Source organism: Populus nigra, chromosome 4, assembly GCF_951802175.1.
Source record: "Populus nigra chromosome 4, ddPopNigr1.1, whole genome shotgun sequence".
NCBI lineage: Eukaryota > Viridiplantae > Streptophyta > Magnoliopsida > Malpighiales > Salicaceae > Populus > Populus nigra.
Window position 1 is genome coordinate 15,934,493 of NC_084855.1, and position 20,673 is coordinate 15,955,165.

The window sequence follows — 20,673 nt, forward strand, 5'->3', positions numbered from 1 at the left end:
GCCTCGTTTTGTTTCTTTGGTCATGGTGCAGCCTAGCCAGCTACACACGGCACCCACCTGGAGAGAGCTGACTGAAGGTATAGCTGTAAACGACGTCGCTACTTTTAACAAGAAAGGAGTCATGGAAATGGGCACAGGTCCAATAAGAATTGGGCCTTTTAGCCTTTAACCTTTATCTGTAATGAATGAAATGAGAAAAGGATTGAGAGATATGGGTAAGGCCTAAGAACATCCCGGCCCTTCCATTTGAGGCCATCTTTGCAAATCTGATTTTCAACGATCAGCGATTCATGGCGGCGGCGAACTGCCAATTTATATTCGTAATTGCTTGCATCCGGTGAACCCAATTCTTTTTTTCCTTTTCTTTTTATTTTAATATTTGAGAGTTAACGCCATTCTTTCTTTAAGGAGGATTATTAACGAGAAATGATTAAACGAATTAAAGTTTTCTAATGAATAAACATATAAAATAAATTATTAAAAATATTAATTTAAATAGACCTTTCTATTACTAAAACTTCAAAAGGAATATTTTAAGATTTGCTCGATTCGATTCTATACCATACAAATTTTAGACTAGATATACACTCTAATTTTCATTTTATTTTTTTTATTTCTAATATTTTTTTTATATACATACATTTATTGACTTGAGCATTAAAATATTTTTATTTTAAATTTTTTTTTTTTTTTTGCAAATAACTCAAACAGTTATCAGTCAAGCTTTTCTCCACTATCATAAAAAACCTAATTTATGTATAATTTTTTATATATAATTTCATCAATTAACATGCTTTTATATTCAATAATCATATGAGCCAAATGCTCACTTGTGTTGCCATTATTGTAGCTTGGTATTCTACTTCCGTCGTTGATAAGGACAAAGTTGGTTGTCTTTTGTTGCACCAAGAGATTACTCCCCATTCAAGCATAAAGACATACCCGGTAGTTGAGCGTCGAGTATCATGATCACTTGCATAGTCAGCATCACAAAAACCAGGAGTAATCATTTTCGGTTCGGTTCGGTTCGGTTTTTACCTATAAAAAATAACCAAACCGGTTTTTTTCAACAAAAAACAAAACCGAACCGAAACCGAGTCAAACCGACCGGTTTCGGTCCAGTCCGGTCCGGTTCTTGATTTCAAAAAACCAAGAAAACCTATACGCTCATATTTCTTCTCGAACTCGCCAATAAGATGCCTTTTCACAAATGTTGTTTTCCCTACATTGTACAAACAACCAAAAGCTAAAAATCAACACCACTTATTCAATAAAAAAATAAAAATAAAATCAACATCTCAAATCCAAAACTCTGCTATAAATCAAAACCCTAAATTCTTGCAAAATAAACATGGTTTTTCCTATATTTTTCAAATACCCAAATGCCAAAAATCCAAACCCGATTTTTTAAAATCAAAACCCCAAATCTTCTTATACAGATAAATCATATCTTCTCTACATTTAAAAGAATACCCAGAAGCTGAAAAACAAAACCCATGCTTTTATTATATAAAAAATATCAAAAAAAATATTGACAAGATAAGCTAAACATCTTATCTTCTATGCATTCATTTAAAAGAATGTTGACAAGATTAAAGATGTCTATATGATTGGCTGGTTGTTTTAGATCTCTGCTGGTTGTTTTGGATCTCTGTCATTTTGTGTTTCTAAGTCTAGGGAGAGGGAGAGGGGGTTGCTGGTAGCTAGGGTTACTAAGGGGGCAAATTATTTTTTCTATTTATAGTACCTTTTTTTGAACCGGTTCGGTTCGGTTTGGGTTAGTCAGTTTTTGCCTTATAAAACTGAAACCGAACTGAACCAGAATTTTTTTAAAATATTCTAATCGGTTTTTTTTTCAGTTTGGTTTTTTCAGTTAATTTTTTTTTCTCGGTTTATCGGGTTTTTTGATCACCCCTAACAAAAACCAACTAGTTTGCAGTCTCCATCCTTCTTATAAAGAATGTCATCATCGAGTGTGCCCTTTATATATCTTAAAATTCACCAAACTGCTTCTAAATGAAATTTCTTTGGATTTTACATGTATCAACTCATCACACCAATTGCATGAGAAATATATGGTCTACTTAAAGTTAAGTAAATCAAACTGCCTACCAATTATCTATACATTGTTGCATCTTCTAAATCCTTCCCTTCGAGAGCACAAACTTTTGCATTTGCTTTCATTGGTGTCGAGATTGGTTTGCAATTAACCATTCCAAACTTCTTCAATAAATCTCTAGAGTATCTTTTCTGATTAAGAACCAGCCCTTCATGAGTATAATCAATCTCTAGACCAAAAAAATGTTTGAGTTGCCCGAGCTCTTTCATTTGAAAGCGAACTGATAAATTTTGCTTTATTAGGAGAATTTCTTCTTCACAATCTCCTTTTATGATTAAGTCATCAACATATACTAGCACAATAGCTAGCTTTGTGTTAAACTGATTTGACAAACACGTTACAATCTGCAGATGTCACTGAATAGCCACTATAAATTAGAAATTCAGCAATTTTACCACGCCAGGCTCTTGGTGTTTGTTTTAATCCATAGAGCGTCTTTCGTAACTTATAGACATATTCAGGATGATCTTGACTCAAAAATCCCATCGGTTGGTTCATGTAGATTTCTCGATCCAACTCTCCATGTAAGAACGCATTCTTCACATTCATTTGCCATAGATTCCAACCTTTGTTAGCTACAAGTGCAAGTAAGACTCTGACAGTTGTAATCTTTACAACTAGACTAAACATTTCATCATAGTCCAGCCCATATTGTTGATAGAAACCTCGAGTTACCAAACATGCTTTATATCTTTCAATTAATCCATTTGTGTGATGTTTTAGTTTGTAAACTCATTTGCAAGAAATAGGCTTCACATCTTTTGGTTTTGGTACAAGGTCCCAAGTCTGATTTCGTTCTAAGGCAGCAAATTCCTCTTCTATGGCTTTATTCCACTCCAAACTGAGATGTGCTTCTGTAAATGTCTCAGGTTCTGTTGTGTCTTCTTCTTCTTCTGTTATAGCAGTATTGATATATTTAGGATTTGACCTCTTAATTCTTGTTGATCGTCTTGGTTCCTCTGTTCTGCTAGGATTTCTTTATTCACTTGGTTGTTCATACACACCTATTCACCAAGAACATTGTGCTATGCCATCATCTGAAACTTCTCATTCACCTAAATCCAGTTAAAGCTGGATAAACTGAAAAGAATCTGAATTTGGTAATGTCTCCTTTTCTGAGGATCACCATGAGGATGCTTCATCAAACACCACATTTCGTGATGTGTAGCACTTCCTAGTTAAAGCATCACAACATTTCCACCTTTTTCTTTGACTGTCATATCCCACAAAAATGCACTTCACAACTTTCTTATCAATCTTGTTACGTAAATGATTAGGAACAAACATGTAGCATAAACATCTAAAAACACGAAAATAACTAACTGCAGGTTTCATGTTCCATATTTTTTCAAAAGGTGAAAGGAAACATAATTGTTGTTAAGGAAGCCTATTGATCATATAAAAGGCAATTTTCATTATTTCTGCCTAAAAACATCCTGAAACATTCTTTGCATAGAGTATATTGTGGCAGAGTTCTGTGAGGTGTCTGTTTTTTCTTTCTGCGATGCCATTTTGTTGTGGAGTGTTGGCAATTGTGAATTGATGATGTATTCGATAATCCAGTAGAAAATTAGAGAACTCGTCTGATGTGTACTCTCCCTCGTTGTCTGTGTGTAAAGAATGAATTTTCTCACCAATCTTTGCTTCTACTGCACTTTTAAACTCTTGGAATTTTGAGAAGGTTTTAGATTTCTCTTTTTGAAAATAAACCCACACATACCTTGAAAAATCATTAATAAAAGTCACCATGTGTCTCATCCCACTGATAAAAGCTTGCTTTACAGGTCAAAAAACATCGGAGTTGACTAATTCTAGTGGTTTCTTAGCTTTAAACTTGGACTCTTTATACGACAACTGATGATCTTTCTTATACTGGTATCGTGCACATATTATGTCTGTTCTTACTTCAAGTTGAGGAAGTCGCTTCAACATCGACTTCTTCATCATTACAGCTAGTTTAGAATAACTAACATGACTCAAACGCATATGTTATAAGTCTGTTGTCTTGTTTTTTTTGTCTTGTCTATGTATGCAGTTATTGCAGATATTATATAGACTGACTTTAGTCTCTGCCCTTTTATTAGTGGTTCTTTTGCAATATCAAGATTGTGATATACTCTCACATCTTGTGGACCGAACAAAACAAAATGCCTTGAAGATGTTAATTGTGATACAAAAAGAAGGTTTTTTTTTCATACCTAGAACATGATAGACTTTCTGAAGTGATACCTTATTATCACTGTAATGGTTAGAGACCATTGTATTACTAACGTGACTTATTGGTAATTTTGAGTTATTGGTTGTTACCACTACATGTTTTTCCTTATATTCTGTCAAATTTTGTAGCTTCTCTTTATCTCTAGTCATATGATTAAAGCAACCAGAGTCAACTATCCAATCTTTCTCATAGTTGATTTGATTAGATATTGTTGTTGTAAAGGCTAACTCATCATCTTCTTCTTCTATAATAAATAATGCCTTAACATCCCATTCGTTTTTAATTTAGAAGTAACAGCATTACTCTCCATGAACTTTGTTCGCAACGTACAAAATTTTGCTATATGACCTTTCTTTCCGTAATTGTAACATTTTCCTTTAAATTTCTTATTCTTACCCTGATTTTTCCAACCTCCCATTTCACAACTACATCTTGCACCTTGACAATTTTTAATCTTGTCATTGTGCTTTTTAAATCCACCATTTCCATACTGCTTGAAATTATCGTTGCCTTTGTTGGCGTAGAGTGCTTCCTCTTCACTCTTTAGTGAGGCTCCTCCCATTTGCTTAGCTAAAACTTCTTGATCAGCAAGCAAATTTTCAAACTCAACAAGTGATGGTTGATCTTGCCATCCATGTACTATAGTAATGAAACCCTTGTATTTAGATCTCAAACCATGGATAACAATTCTTTTCATCCTGGTTTCATGAATGGGGAGTTTGTGGATCCAACTCAGAAATTTCATGGCATAACGACTTCACTTTATGAAAATCTTTTTAAACATAACAAAAAATATATAAATCATGAAAAATTATTTAATATTTTCATTAAATTTAACTCATCAACCTTGAACTATTTGATAGGCAACTTTGCTATGATGGTTCGTCAATCTCAATTGCAAGGGGATTTTCAACCATTCATAAAAAATCAAAATTCAAATGGTGAAGTTCTTAATCCCTATGCCTGTCAAATTCGCCAAAGGAAAATTAACCACATTGTCTTAGTTTTCTTCCACGAGTTTGACTTTAACTGCCTAGATCAGCATCCTCCCACTTAATTTACTGTCATGGTAGCTCCCTTAAACTCTCTGTTGGAAGAAATTACCTGGTTGGCTGATAGTGGGGCAAATAGGCATATCACCAATGACATTAGTGATATAGCTTCCCCAGCACCTTATTATGTGAAGGATGTTAAAACTACAACACCAGTCATGCAAAATAACTAACCAAGTCAGCTCTGTTTATCGGTTCTTCTACACATTATTTAGTTTCAATATTGTTTTTCTATTCTTAGAAGTCTGTTTAGGATTTTGTGGCTAGAATAATGAATGTAACTGTTAGTTCCTAGTTTTATGCAACTGACTTGCCTATATAAAGCAACCCAATTCTGCAAAATAATATATCATTTTGTTCTCTATTTTCCTACTTCTCTCATTTTATTCAACAGTTTGATATTAGAGCCTCACAATCATGGGCGTTATATTATTGTGTATTTTTTTTTCTGTTTGTAAAATGGGTGATCTGTAAGTTATTGGCAGAATTAAAAAACCATACTAACTACAACACTTGGTCTACATGTATGATGTCCTACATGCAAGTTCAAGATTTGTAAAAGGTTGTTAATGGAAGTGAAACTTTACAACTAGAAGCAGAAGACACACGTGGTACGTTGAGGAAGTGGAAGATAAAAGTGGGCAAATCATTATTCACTTTGAAGACAACAATTGACGATGATATGCTCGAGCATATAAGGGATGCCAAAAAATCTTGGGATACATTTACCAAGCTATTCTCAAAGAAGAACGATACAAGACTCTAGTTAAAGATCTATGTCAGCCAATAAAGGTAGCAGTTACATTGTATTGTGATAACTAATCAGCAATACATTTGGTTGAAAATCCAGTCTTTCATACAAGAACTAAGCACATAGAAGTGCATTATCATTTTATCAGAGAAGGTTCTGCAAGAAGAAATTGAGTTGAAACATGTTAACACAAAAGATCAAGTTGCAAATTTGTTTACAAAAAGCTTGAGTGGCACTAAGTTTGAAAGTTTTTTGTCATTAGCTCAGGATGGTTAATAGAAAAGACGCTGATGTTGAGAAGGGATGTTAAAACTACAACACTAGGCATGTAAAATAACTGACCAAGTCAGCTCTGTTTATCGATTCTTCTGCAGATTGTTTAGTTTCAATAGTGCTTTCCTATTCTTAGAAGTCTGTTTAGGAGCAAATCTAGGCTAGAATAATAAATGTAATTGTTAGTTCCTATTTTTATTTAACTAACTTGCCTATATATAGCAACTCAGTTCTGCAAAATAATATATCATCTTGTTATCTGTTTTCCTACTTCTCTCATTTTATTCAACAAAAGATCGCAAAACAGAATGCACACTACTAGAAGGGCGAAGTGAAGAAGGACTATATCTCATTTGCGTGTCTTCTAATTTGCAAATAAAACTCGATCCCTTATTTCATTTGTAGGAATTAAAACTTTTATTGATGTGTGACACGCTCATCTTGGCCATCTGTCTCTTCAAGTCACCAAAAGTGTAACCAATTCCTTTAATCTTCCCATCATCGACACTACTCCTTGTGATTTTGTTTGCTCGTCTTACAGGCTAGCTAGACAAGAGTACTCAGTCACCTTTTATTCTCTTAGTCAGAGTCTATGAATTTCCTTTTGATCTTATTCATTCAGACGTATGGATATCACCAGTTGTGTTTAATGATGAGAGTCATTATTATGTTTCTTTCATTGACGATTACTCTAGATTCATTTGAAGTTTTCTCTTGCTTCATTCCTTTTAAACTACTTGCTAAAAACTTACTTTCTTGCAAAATCAAACAAATTCAAACTAAGAATGAGGGAGAGTACATATCTGGGCAATTTGAAGATTTCCTAACATCAAGTGGGATTCATCGTCAACTCATATGTTCACATACTTCCCAACAAAACAGTATTGCAGAAACAAAGCATATATAGACATATAATGGACATGGGGTTTGTCAATGCTAGCTCAATGTAATTTTTCTAAAATCCTGAGGGGTGTAGCTTAATTGGTCAGGCCTTGAGTTTGTTCCCTAGAAGTCATCAGTTCGATCCCCACAAACCTTAGAGCCACTGAAGGCTTACATGGTTGTTAACTTTAGGGCCTGTAGGATTAGTTGAGGTGCGCGCAAGTTGGCCTAAACACTCACGTCAAAAAAAAATCTCATTTCCATGTTCTCTTCAGCAAAACACCCAAAATAAATCTCCTAACATGTATCGAATAAGATTAAGATATAAAAAGGAATTGGAAGCATTAAGTACATGGTCCAAGGAATTTAATAATTCAAACTACTAAAAAAACTATATATATAAAAAAAGGGAGCAAAATAAAAAAAAATATTGTTAGACTTTAACACTCTATGAAGATAAAAGATTTAATGTATATATATTTCGTTTGAAAGAAAAAAATCCTAAAGAATGATTCAAAGCATTTCTTTCAAATTAATTTTTTTATTTTAAATTAATTATTTGAATATATTAATGCTAAAAATAAATTTTTAAAATTTAAAAATTTTAAAAATAAATTCTATCATAATTTTAACTACAAGTAGGTAAACCATAGGTTATAGCTATCATGGGTTCTACAGTTGTGCAAGGGGCATCAACGTGAAGATGCACCAGGTTCTGGACGGTGGAGATATGCCACGAATGTGTTGTTATTTTGTTGCTCTCGTGGCCCAACTAACCACCACAGATCTATGTACAGCACTAGCCCCCCACCCTCGCTGTCCCTCTCCTTGTAAAGTCTGCCGCCACAAATTTAACATTTCACTCGTCTATAAAAAGAACCTATCCTACTTGGCCCACCTGGCTATATAATACAAAGTTACACTTTTTTTCTTCTACACCAAAAGTTGCGCACTATAATCTGTAGCAACAGCCCTTTCTCACTAGAGACAGAATGGGAAGGGCACCTTGTTGTGAAAAAGTGGGCTTGAAGAAAGGGAGGTGGACTGCAGAAGAGGATGAGAAATTGGCCAAGTATATTCAAGCTAATGGAGAAGGGTCTTGGAGGTCAATGCCCAAGAATGCAGGTATACTTGCTTGTTCAAAAGAACGTCGCTCGTTATGGGTTGCGAGCTTGTTTCTTTTGAAATTGAATGCAATGTTACATAGAGCATGTTGTTGACTTTTTTCATGGGATTTGTTTTCATTTTATTTTGTCATTTTGAAGGGTTACTGAGGTGTGGGAAGAGTTGCAGACTGAGATGGATTAACTATTTGAGAGCTGATCTGAAGAGAGGAAACATATCGACTGAGGAGGAAGAGATCATCGTGCAATTGCATTCTTCTTTGGGCAACAGGTAAGTGCATTATTAGGGCAGCATTTTCCTTCATTAGTTATTTCAACTTCTTGGTCCTCCTTCCTCCTTCCTGCTTTTTTTCTTTGCTTTACCTTTCTATTTTTCTTTCACTTCCTCTCCTGACAGCTTTGGAATCTCCCTTCATAAATGTTCAGTGAGTAAATTAGTTGGGAAAGAACTGGAATGATGGCCACTAAACAACAACATTTTTTTAACTCTAAATTAAATTGCTGTCAAGAAAAAGAAAAAAAAAAAAAAAGCTTCTTTGGAGAAATAGTCATATGCTACCCGTGCGATATTCATTTCAAAGGCAAAGTGAACTTAAATCAAACCTCTAATATTTTTTGCTATGATACGCAGGCCACCGAGAAAAATGGCCGTGCCTGCCTTGGCGCAGTGAACTAGAAAAAAACAATGTTGTAAATGCCTAATTAGGTGACTGGAATCATCACAGCCTTTGCTACGAAAAAGAAAGAATATATCTAAGAAATATATGTTTTCCACACGTCTTTTTTTTATTTACTCGAGTATTTAAGATTTTTATGACTTTTTTCATAATTCATGTGCTGTAGTAACTATATATTAAACAAAAAAAATGAGATTACGCCAAATCATTTAAGAATTCCCAGTAATGTATATCCATTGGTCATAAAAAAAAGGAAAAAAAGTAGCTAAAGAATTGCATAATTACAAAGTGTATGTTCAAGATGAAAGGGAAACAAACGGTGAGTGAAACAGACTCAGGTAGCTAGATTGAGATCTCTACGGAGTTGGGAACCGAGTCAAGGTTAATTGCAAGACGCTGTGATTTAATTAATAATTAAGAGATGACAGCTAGCAGAAGCTTCACTTAGTGTTATATATATGTATATATATGGGTTAATTAATTACTAATTAGTCAGTGACTATCCCTAGCTAGCTTCGTTCGGGAGGGGTTTGGTGAGTTTAATTAATTAAATGTTAATCTCTTCTGATCGAACTTGTCCTGCCCCTGTTGGCCGATGCTATTTAGCTACCCTCTACTGGTCATAGATGTGTTTAACATGGTTTTAAAGAACAGGCTGTTAACGACGGAGTTTGACCCACCCGCTGTGTGTGTTTAATATGTTCTTAAATCGATATGACATTTTGCAAGCATCTCGATGATATCGACCATTATGCAGCCCGTTACTGATGCTAGCTAGCGTTATCGTTTCTTTTTTATACTTTCATAAGCTATCTATGTCATGTTCATTGCAGGTTAATTACTGTCATGCTCTAAATCTTTTATATATATACTTATATTTTCATCATTTCTTCTCAAGGTATGCTATTTATTTGCAATCCATGGTTATATCAGTTGTTCTATAGAAATATTGATCTTAACATTAATTTAAACATGTTATGTAATTAATAATATATATATATATATATATATATATATATATATAAAAGGGATAGAGATAAGACAACATGCCGATAGAGTTATGGAGACGACTTACTTCTTAAGGGTATATATACGAGGAAACCATGACCAACGGAACTGGGGACGTTTCTCCTGCTCTCTAGTCACTACACATTGGATTTGTTTAGAGAAAATTTTATAAATGAAAGATCCCCAGCTAAATTTTTGGATGATTCGTGATCACACAGTTTTGTTATTTTGATGACGTTGTTTTCTTTCCCACCATAAAGGAGCATGGTGGGTCACCACTTTTTTATTTTATTTTATTTTATTTGTATGGGAATATGGCATTTAATGTTCATCGCTAATTATTTCGATGGCTTCAGATGGTCTTTGATAGCCAGTTACTTACCAGGAAGAACGGACAATGAGATAAAGAACTACTGGAATTCTCATCTGAGCAGAAGGATCCACAGTTTTAGAAGGTCTGCAAGTGAAAGTCTACCATTGATCACGGAAACAGCCAAGGAGAGCGTGTTAACCAAAGGAAAAGGAGGTCGAGCAGGTAGATTTGCAGTAAAGAAAAACAAAAATAGCCACACTCCAAAAGATGTCACCAGGGCGTCGACAAAGAAACCTCTCATGGAAAACAATACCAGTAATTGCCATAATTCAAACATTGAAGACATGCAATTGCTGCAGACACCAGCAATAGAGAAAGAAACCTTGTCAAGTGCAATCAATGATAAGGTAATATGGGATCCATGTGAAGATGATAAGGAACAAATGGACCTCGTTATGCCAAGTCCCTATCCAGAAACTGGAAGTGGAATGGTGGGTTCAAGTGGGGAGAAAGCAACCCTGGTCGTAAGCCAAAGTGACGAAATTACAAGTGGGAATTCAATGTTGTGCCCTAGTGTTGGCAAGATAGATAATGATAGCTCAGGGCCATTCTATCAAGGCATTGACAAAACACTGTGTTTTGATGAGGTTACGGACAAGGAGTGGCTGGATCCAAATGGGGGTTCGACATTAAATGAGGAGCGACAAGATGGTCTCGTGGTTCCCAGTGAAGAGAGAGAAAATGGGGTTTTAAGTCCAAACAAAACACTGTATGACTCCATTGGTTATTTGAGCTCAAATGGAGAGAGTGGTGAGTGGCACTCGTGTTCTTCAATAAGTAGATCAGGTTTTGATGATTGGATCTGGGATGATGTGATGGGAGGACATGTCGAAGGAGGAGGAGATCATTTCATTCAAGAAGACAACGTGCTATCTTGGTTGTGGGAGAGCGATCAGGTGGAGTGGGGAGGAAGAGGCACTGGACTATGAGAAGCAAAATGCCATGGCTGCGTGGCTTCTCTCTTGATTTCCTGTTAGTCTACCGAAAAGATTGATTATACTATATAGCTAGCTAGCAGACAGCATTAATTCTCGGTTGGTTTGATTTCCTATTTCTGTTTGCAAAATATCAGGATGCAAGAGCAGCAGCTAGCTCTTAGGAAACCGAGCTCTTGGTTGATTAGTTGTTAACTAGAGAAAAAAAAACATTTGTTTTAAGATATATATATATATATATATATATATATATATATATATATATATATATATGTATGTATGTATATTTTCGGCCGGAACTAATTAAAAATAAGAACCGGTATAATTTACTTAGATTAATAAACATATCGGCTTCAATTAAATAAATTCAATTTTTTTATTTAATTTTGGAAAAATATATTGAATATTCTGACTTAAATCCTACAAGACTTTTATGCATTTGATTGTATTATTAGCTAGCCTTCTTCTTCTTTCAATTTTTCTATCAGTTTTATCGCACTCACATATCGATCTGTAATTTATCTGTATGATAATAACTATATATATATATATATATATATATATATATTCATCTTAACTAATTATACGAGTTTTAAAATTAATAATTATGTAAATTTCTAGTGATTTTAAAATTTACAAAACTCGAATCAATAATCTTTAAAAAATAAATCTAAAACCTAATCAATTAACTTAAATACCTCAAAGTTAACACCGCATATGAAAGATGGGTACTTAATAATAATAATAAAAAAATAAAGAAGAAAAAAGAAAAAAATCCTCCAATAGAAGAGAAATCAGAATAGACCACATACAGTATAGCTACGGAAAATTGGCTGCAAAATTAAATAAACCTTGTCTCCCAAGAGATATTGAAGTGATTTTTTTCCCCATATAAAAGCTATTAAGTTTTTTTCCTCAAAAATCAAGGAATATAACATATTTCTTTAACTAACTAACTAACTATATATATATATATATATATATATATATATATATATATATATATTAAATCAACTTCTTGAAGTCGATATTGAAATCATAAACCTCGCAAGGCTGACATTGAAGTGATCTTCGACTCAAATTTAATGCGAGCAAATTAAAGTAGTTAGGCAAATACTTAGTCATTAATACAAATTGTCTTTTCCTAATTTTTTTGGTCAACCTCCAGCAATAAATTAAGCTGAGAGCTTAATTTTGACTTTTGAGAGCGATTGTAACGAAAGTACCCACATAACACAATTAAGCTCACCACCCTATCAATCCCCTTTCTTAATTTTCGTGAATTCTTTTGTAAGGATGATATTTCTCTTGTCTTTTTGTTTATTAATTTCTTATAATCAAATATCACTTAAATATATTATTAGATCTGATTATTGTAGGTATGATTTTCCTTTTATATGAAAGTTTTATATTTTTAGATTTGAGAGATTAGATAATTAATTTGAATAAATGTTCGGGGATTTGTCTACCTGTATACGTAATTTGAGAAGAGAAAATCCTTGATGAAAATTAATGGCTGGATATATATATATATATATATATATATATATATATAAAAGAAGTTCTTTGTTTTTTCTATAACTATATATAATGCTATTGTTTAATTATACATTTTTAAAGTAAGTTAATGATATACGACATGCTTTGGAAACTTTGACTATATCTTAATTAATTTAGAGTGGTGGATTTGCCAAATTCACCTAATAAGTTAACATGGATATAGCTGCGTTCGGCAAGACTTTGCTAGATATACAGTGCTTGCTAGCCTTCACAAATTCACCAAGGGAGCGTAGGAGATAAAATATATGTATTTTTTGGACGAATAATTTGATGGCTGAACATCAACTTAAGAGAATCACCCCTGTAACTGTTTCATTAATATATATAGTTGTTGTTTTTTAAAGTTTTTTTTACTTAAAAATATATTAAAATAATATATTTTTTATTTTTTTAAATTATTTTTTATATTAGTACATCAAAACAATTCAAAAATATAAAAATATATAATTTTAAACAAAAAAGTTTTAAAATTTACCCAACCCCCATTTAAAATGCAATACCAAACAAGAAAAATCATAATTTGCACATTCCATGAGTATTTGAAAGTATGATTTCGGTTTCTTTTTAAAGTATTTCTTATTCGAAAGTTATTAAAATAATATTTTTTATTTTTTTAAAATTATTTTTTATATCAACGCATCAAAATGATCCAAAATATATCAAAAATTATTAATTTTAAAAAAAATATTTAAATTTTTTAAATATAAAAATAAATAAATAGAATTGACCCAGAGGATAAGAAGCTATCTGGGGTCATCGATAAGGTGACTATGCTCCCACCATTTGTTAGAACATTAATTCCAAAATCATGATGTGCAATATCAATATGTGACAAGAATCTCGAATTTATAAAAAGAATTTCCTTGTGACAAGAATACTTTAATTTCTATAATCCACATGATTTGTAAAATGATCAAGCATGTTACGATAGTTGATTTCTTTCTATTTGTTTTTATATTTTAAAAATATTTAAAAAAAATTTAAATTTTTTTTATTTTTTTTATTTCAAATTAATATATTTTTAATATTTTTATATTATTTTAATGCACTGATATTAAAAATAGTTTTTTAAAAAATAAAAATTATTATTTTAATATATTTTTAAATAAAAAATATTTTAAAAAATAATCACTAGTGTTTAAATATCTACCAACCATTCGAGCCAAAAAAAAAATTTAACATTAAAAAAAAAATTTCCTTGTGACAAGAATACTCTAATTTCTATAATCCACATGATTTGTAAAATGATCAAGCATGTTAGCATAGTTGATTTCTTTCTATTTGTTTTTATATTTTAAAAAAAATTTAAAAAATTTATTTTTTTTTTCAAATTAATATATTTTTAATATTTTTATATTATTTTAATGCGCTGATATTAAAAATAATTTTTTAAAAAATAAAAAATATTATTTTAATATATTTTTAAATAAAAAATATTTTCAAAAATAATTACTAGTGTTTAAATATCTACCAACCATTTGATCCAAAAAAAAAAAAAATTAACATCAAGAAATCAGAAAGGAAGATCGGCATATAATGGTCCGTGTACTAAAAGCCTCCAGAGGCACGGCCCATCTTCGTCGACGTTTACTCGATAGACAGTTCCCCTTGCACCAAGCATGCATGCCATTGCTGCGTGAAGAATTATATCAAACCTCCTATAATTTAATTCTATTTTTATTTTGCCTCCGTTCATTACTAGAGATTTAAAAAACTCCAAGGAATTTTCAATAGGAATTTGTTCGTCGTGAGATTTTTTTGATAAAATATCGATAGATAATTCACGTTAAAAAATCAAATTTTATAAAAAATACCCAAATCTTTTGTATCTTTACTAATAAATAAGTGTGAAATTGCTGATATAATAAACATATTCATCGGTAATTTCATCAGTGTTTTCACTATTTTATTTTTGTTTAATTGTTAAATCTCATGATCAATTTAGACATACAACAACATAAATGCAGAGTAGATAGTTAAATATATAGTTTAACTCTATGATACCCATGAACGACTGTAAGAATAGCAAAAACTACATCTTTCTTACATCCCATAGCACACACATTATTATGAATGATCAAATAATACTTACCAAACGATTTTCATGAACATTGTACTGTAGTAAATTGCAATGTCTTAATTAACTGCATGCTCTATGTTCCACTTCCACTTCCCTTCCCATAGCTACCTATTTTACCAAACGAAGGTATCAAAGTGCAAGCAACAGGGGCCGGGGGAGACATCACTGCTCAAATGGTCGGTTGGGCATCCGCATGAAGAACTAATCTTATCAATATTACAGCTACTAGCTAGCTATAAAATATAGAAGACCAAGTGATGAAGGAAACAACTACAAGAGAGATCATCTTTAAGAACCTCGATTTATTTGATCAATCATGAAAGAAAAAACGGAAAAGTCATTTTAGCTCTTCCGAGCAGCAAGATCAGGAAAGAAAAACTAAAAAAATACTTTTTTTTTTTAATTTTATTTTATTTTTAGTTCTCCCATTGGAGATGCCCTGAGTATGCTGTAGCATGAGTTTGTCTTTAAAAAACAAAATGGGCAAGAGGTCCGGTCCTTTCCTCTTTGTGTGCTGAATGAAGTGTACATGTAAAAAAACAGCAATAAAAGAACACAAACCAGTTGGTCTGTGGGTGTAGTTATGTAAGAAAGAAGACGAATCTCTTTCGCTCTTTGGTTTCGGTCATGGCATTAACTATTGGGTTTGCTATGAAGCTTTGATCTTTGGCTCTTTGCCATGTTCTTTTGTTTGAAATCATGTGAAAACATTGCTCAGTTAACGAGGTTCGTTTCCTGTTTTAGCTTTCAAGCAGGAAAACAGGGGGCTGTTGTTGCCAGAATGAGAGGAACTTTAGCTTCTGCTGTGTTTTGAAAGAACAAGAGTCCCTGGGAATGCCCGTAGTATGGCCTTAATGTGTTTAGATTCTGAATGTAGGTTGTCTGAATGTTCACAATGCCAAAACTGCAACTCCCGTTTTTACCCTCAACAAAGTTTTTTATATGCATGCTTAGGACTTAGTTCCTTCGGCTTTATTTCCTTTGTGTATAAATCACATAGCATGCCGCTTTCATGACGTATCTTCAAGCTATGCACATGCACAGACTTCTTATTTGTCATTTGTATGCATAAAGTCAAGTTTTGAGTGTGAAGTTGGTGCTTGTCCGAATGGTTGTTCAAAAATTGACAAAATCTCTTATTCGTGAGGATTAACATAAAGATTTTATTGAAAATTCAAATCGGTAAAATCTTTAATTTTTGGGATTAACATCAATTTTCTATGAGTCTTTTTTTCTTAAGGATTGATGTCAAGTTTTAAATGAATAAATTATAAATAAATTCAAAATTTTATAACATTGAATAATTTTAAAAAAACACGGACAACGATAGCATTTTATATAAAAAAATATATTAGGGTGGTGTCTATCTTTCTTTAAATATAACTAACTCAGTACTCAAATTTTTTAATAAATCAGTATCTATTTTAAAATCCTTAGTTTTCTTAATAATTAGTTAGAAACTCCAAAATAATTAACCTTTTCTCAATCAGTAAGAGACGATCCTATAAAAAAAATTCAGTCATTCACTAAGATTTTGAATTTTGTCTTGAATTCAAGTTGATTATGTCTTCCCTTTTCCTATGTCTTCCCTTTTCCTTGAAGAAAAATGATCAAACAATTCTTAATCATAGTTCTCACTGATGGATCATCTATAAAATATATATAAAAAAAACTCTAGATATCTTTCTTTCTGAATTGTATCTCAATTCTAATTATGTTTCTTTATATATTTTATAACTAGAATCTCCTATTTAGGGAGATTAACTTGCCTCTTGTTATTCTGCACAAAAAAATCTTTCCTCTAATTTACTAATTCAGGGGATGATACTGACCTTTTGCATTTGAAAAATATATTCTTTCAAGTGTAGTATGGACCGGCTAATGGTGCAATGAGATCATATTGGAATTGGGATTCAAGAGAAATTTGGACATTTATTACTTACTTGTACTATATTTATAAATTATTTTCATACTCAACAAATAAAAATTTAAAAAATTTAAATTTTTTTATTATTTATTTTATTTCAAATAATTTATAAAATTTTAATTTTAATTTTATCTACAATTTTAATCCCTATTCTTTTAATAAACTTAAAAATAAAATTTAAAAATTAAAAAGTTATTTTTAATTTATTTTTTATAATATAGTGAAAAAATTATTTTTCAATTTATTTTTTATGATATTATTAAATATCATAAAATAATTTATTTTAAAAAATTTATTTTGCTAAAATAAAACCTATTCTCAGAGCAACTCCAACTCACGAACTAAATGAGAAGGCAAATGCACTTTAGCTTTTATTCTTTCACTTTTTACATTCCAACGGAGCAACTAAACAAATAACTATTTTGGCTATTTGTTTACTTGGCAATTATTTCTACATTTCATTGTAGAAATGTTCAAAATAATAATTGTTGGCCAACGGCTATTTTTATAGCCGTTGGCCAACAACTTTTTTTTTTCTTTAAATATAGAAGAAATTTTCTCTAAATGCATGAAGAAAAAACTTGTAGTTTTAAAATTTTGTATTGTATTTCACCCTTCTCTCAAATTTAGAAAAACAAGAATCAATTATTCTTCAGTTAATTATTAACATCGGTTGTGTTAATTAACTGAAATTAAAAGGTATGCTTGTTTAAAAGCTTTTTCTATTTTCTCTTTTATATCTCTTGATTTTTTAGACTTTTTGTTGTTAATTTAATATTTGTGATGATTTTTATTTCTTTATTATTTTATGTTTTTAATATGGGTTAAGGAAGACAATTTTTATTTATGTTGTTATCTTTGATAAAATTGAGAGGAATTAATAATGGTAGTTGATATTGATAAAAAGAGAGAGTGACATATTTAAAATTTATTTTTGATTGTCTGTTTTAATTTAAGGTCAATTATATTTTGTCTTGTTGAAAATGCAATTAAACCAGTAAATTGATTCTCTTTTAGTTCCAAAAAATGGTCAAATTGTTATGTTAGAACAGGTAGGAGGCAATGCTTATTATTAATTCGCATGTATGAAAACTATAAAATTGCTAGACATTGAATGTGAGCTTCTTTTACACTCTCTTATAAGATTTTAACTTGAGTTTTTTTTTTGTAATGTAGATGGATTCAAATTTTTCAAGCTCTTTTACCAACTTTCTTATGAGTGAGTCAGAAGATATTTTCTCTCAACCAAGTGATTCTAATCAATTAATTGATGACTTAACATGCTCGAATTTAAATGTCCATTCGGCAAAAAAATCACAAAGAAGTAAAAATTTCTCACTAGAGGAGGATTGTTTACTTGTCTCTGCATGGCTAAATACAAGCAATGATCCAATTACAGGAGTTGAACAACAAACAAAACAGTTCTGGGCTCGCATACATGCTTACTTTGTAGAGAATGGAGGAAACTTGAATAATCGTTCACAAATAAACATCTCAAGTAGATGGCAAGAAATAAATAGAGAAGTCGGTAAATTTGTTACTCAAATTAAAAATCATCAGCAAAGTGCAATGACCGAAGAATCAAGGGTAATGTTAATATTCATTTCTATGTTAAATTGTTTAACACATATTTTAACATTATTTAATTTATTTATTTTTTTACCAGATTAATGATGCTCGGCAAATGTATGCTTCTTGCGTTGACAAACGATTTCAACTAGAACATTGTTAGGTTATCTTAAGAAAAGAACCCAAATGGCAATTTGAGCGTGCAAGTCAACATCAAAAGTCAAACAAGAAACAAAAAAAGTCATGTCAATGCAAGTCCGACTTCATCAACTCCATCTACCCCTGATTCTGTTAGTTTAGGAGAAGATGGTAAACCATTGATTTATCAAGATAGACCAATCGGTTAGAAGGCTGCAAAGGAACGACTTAAACGTAGACAAGGAAAAGATAAAGTTGGGGATGTAACTATAACGAATCTCTTACAACAATTCAGGGATGCTTTAGTTGAAATTGAGGATCAGAAGAAACAAGACAGGAAAATTATGTTAGAGCAACAAGCCATGATGATTCAACAAAGTCAAGAGAAACAAGAATTGGACATGATTGAGAAAGAAGAACAAATTATGAAAATGGATATTTCTAATTCGGATCCAATTTCTGCAACGTATTTTCAAAATAGAAAGTTAGAAATTATGCAAAAGATGGGTTTTAATTTTTAATTAACTTTGATTGATTTATTGTAATGTAATGTATTTTTAATTAAATATGTAGAAAATTCTTGGTTATTTTAAATATATTGTTATGAAATTGATATCAATTCATAATACTTTTTTGAAGTTCCTCTAACACTTAACAATAATAAGTAGGATTAATTAACTTAAAAGATAACAACCATAATGAAAAAAAAAACATAAAAAACTTGAAAATTATGAAAACATAAGAAGTTCAAATCTAAAGATTCTACTTGTTGCCATATTGTTCCTATAAATATTCAATCAAATCTTCTTGTAGTTGAGAGCTAGTTGCTCTATCCCTAATTTGATTATGAGTTTGAAGAAAATCATGTAGTTTTGGTATTTCATCATGTGACACTGATATAAAGGAATTGACTTCATGTTCATGGTCAAATTCAAGGTTTATTGCTCCTTCATCCTCAATAATCATGTTATGCATTATTATGTAAGCTTTCATAATATATGCAAGCGTTTTTTCATCCCAGTATCAAACAGGTCCACGTACAATTGCAAAAAGAGATTAGAGCACCCCAAATGCCCGCTGCACATCTTTTCTTGCAGACTCTTGCTTACTTGCAAAATATTTTCTCTTTGCTCCTAATGGTATTGGGATTGTCTTAACAAAGGTTGACCAATTAGGATAAATCTCATCTGCTAAATAGTATCTCATTATATATTCATGCCCATTAATTGTATAATTGACAGGAACAGTACGACCTTCAGCAAGTGCAGCAAAGATAGGTGACCGATCAAAAACATTAGTATCATTTAATGATCCAGACATTCCAAAAAAGGCATGCCATATCCAAAGATCTTGTGAAGCCATCGCCTCTAGAATTATAGTTGGTTCACGACAATGACCAGTATACATCTCATGTCATGCAATTGAGCATTTCTCCCATTTTCACTGCATACAGTTAATACTCCCTAACATCCCTGGAAATCTACGTTGTTCTCCAATTGATAATAATCGACAAATATCGGCCTCATTTGGTGCCCTTAGATATCAATCACCAAAAACTTCTACAATTGCTTTGACGAAAGCTCTAAAACTTTCTATCGCAGTGGTTTCTCCAATTCGAAGATATTCATCAGTAAGATCTGCAGGAATACCATATGCAAGTATTCTGTGAGCTGCAGTTACCTTTTGAAGGCAAGATATACCAAGAACACCAAGAGCATCTATCCTTTGTTTGAAATATGGATTATGAGCTTTCACTGCATTTGCAATCCGAAGAAAAAGACGACGACTCATCCTAAATCTTCTTCAAAATTGACTTTCAGTGAATTTAGGATTTTTTGCAAAATAATCATTATATAACCTTAACTCACCTTCCTTTCTATTACGATTGACAATATTGTGACCAGGAATAGAGCCACGATACCCTGTTCTCCGCCCTTGATTATTCGATTCTTCTTCAGCAACCACATCAGTAGCAACTTGAAAAGTA

General features: G+C 31.8%; 2 protein-coding genes across 2 annotated transcripts; one reads left to right on the plus strand and one right to left on the minus strand.

The window, feature by feature from the left end:
- Window positions 1-8,189: 8,189 nt before the first annotated feature.
- Window positions 8,190-11,507, plus strand: LOC133690506 (myb-related protein 330-like). The gene is made up of 3 exons (XM_062110730.1): window positions 8,190-8,420; window positions 8,561-8,690; window positions 10,461-11,507. Exons 1-3 carry the CDS (start codon window positions 8,288-8,290, stop codon window positions 11,404-11,406), a joined length of 1,209 nt encoding a protein of 402 aa, XP_061966714.1. The 5' UTR covers window positions 8,190-8,287; the 3' UTR covers window positions 11,407-11,507.
- An 8,235-nt stretch (window positions 11,508-19,742) lies between these two features.
- LOC133691726 (uncharacterized) lies at window positions 19,743-20,477 on the minus strand. The gene is made up of 2 exons (XM_062112332.1): window positions 20,237-20,477; window positions 19,743-20,053 (listed from the first exon to the last, which is right to left on the minus strand). The coding sequence occupies exons 1-2, from the start codon at window positions 20,475-20,477 to the stop codon at window positions 19,743-19,745; spliced, it is 552 nt and encodes a 183-aa protein (XP_061968316.1).
- Between the last annotated feature and the right edge of the window lie 196 nt (window positions 20,478-20,673).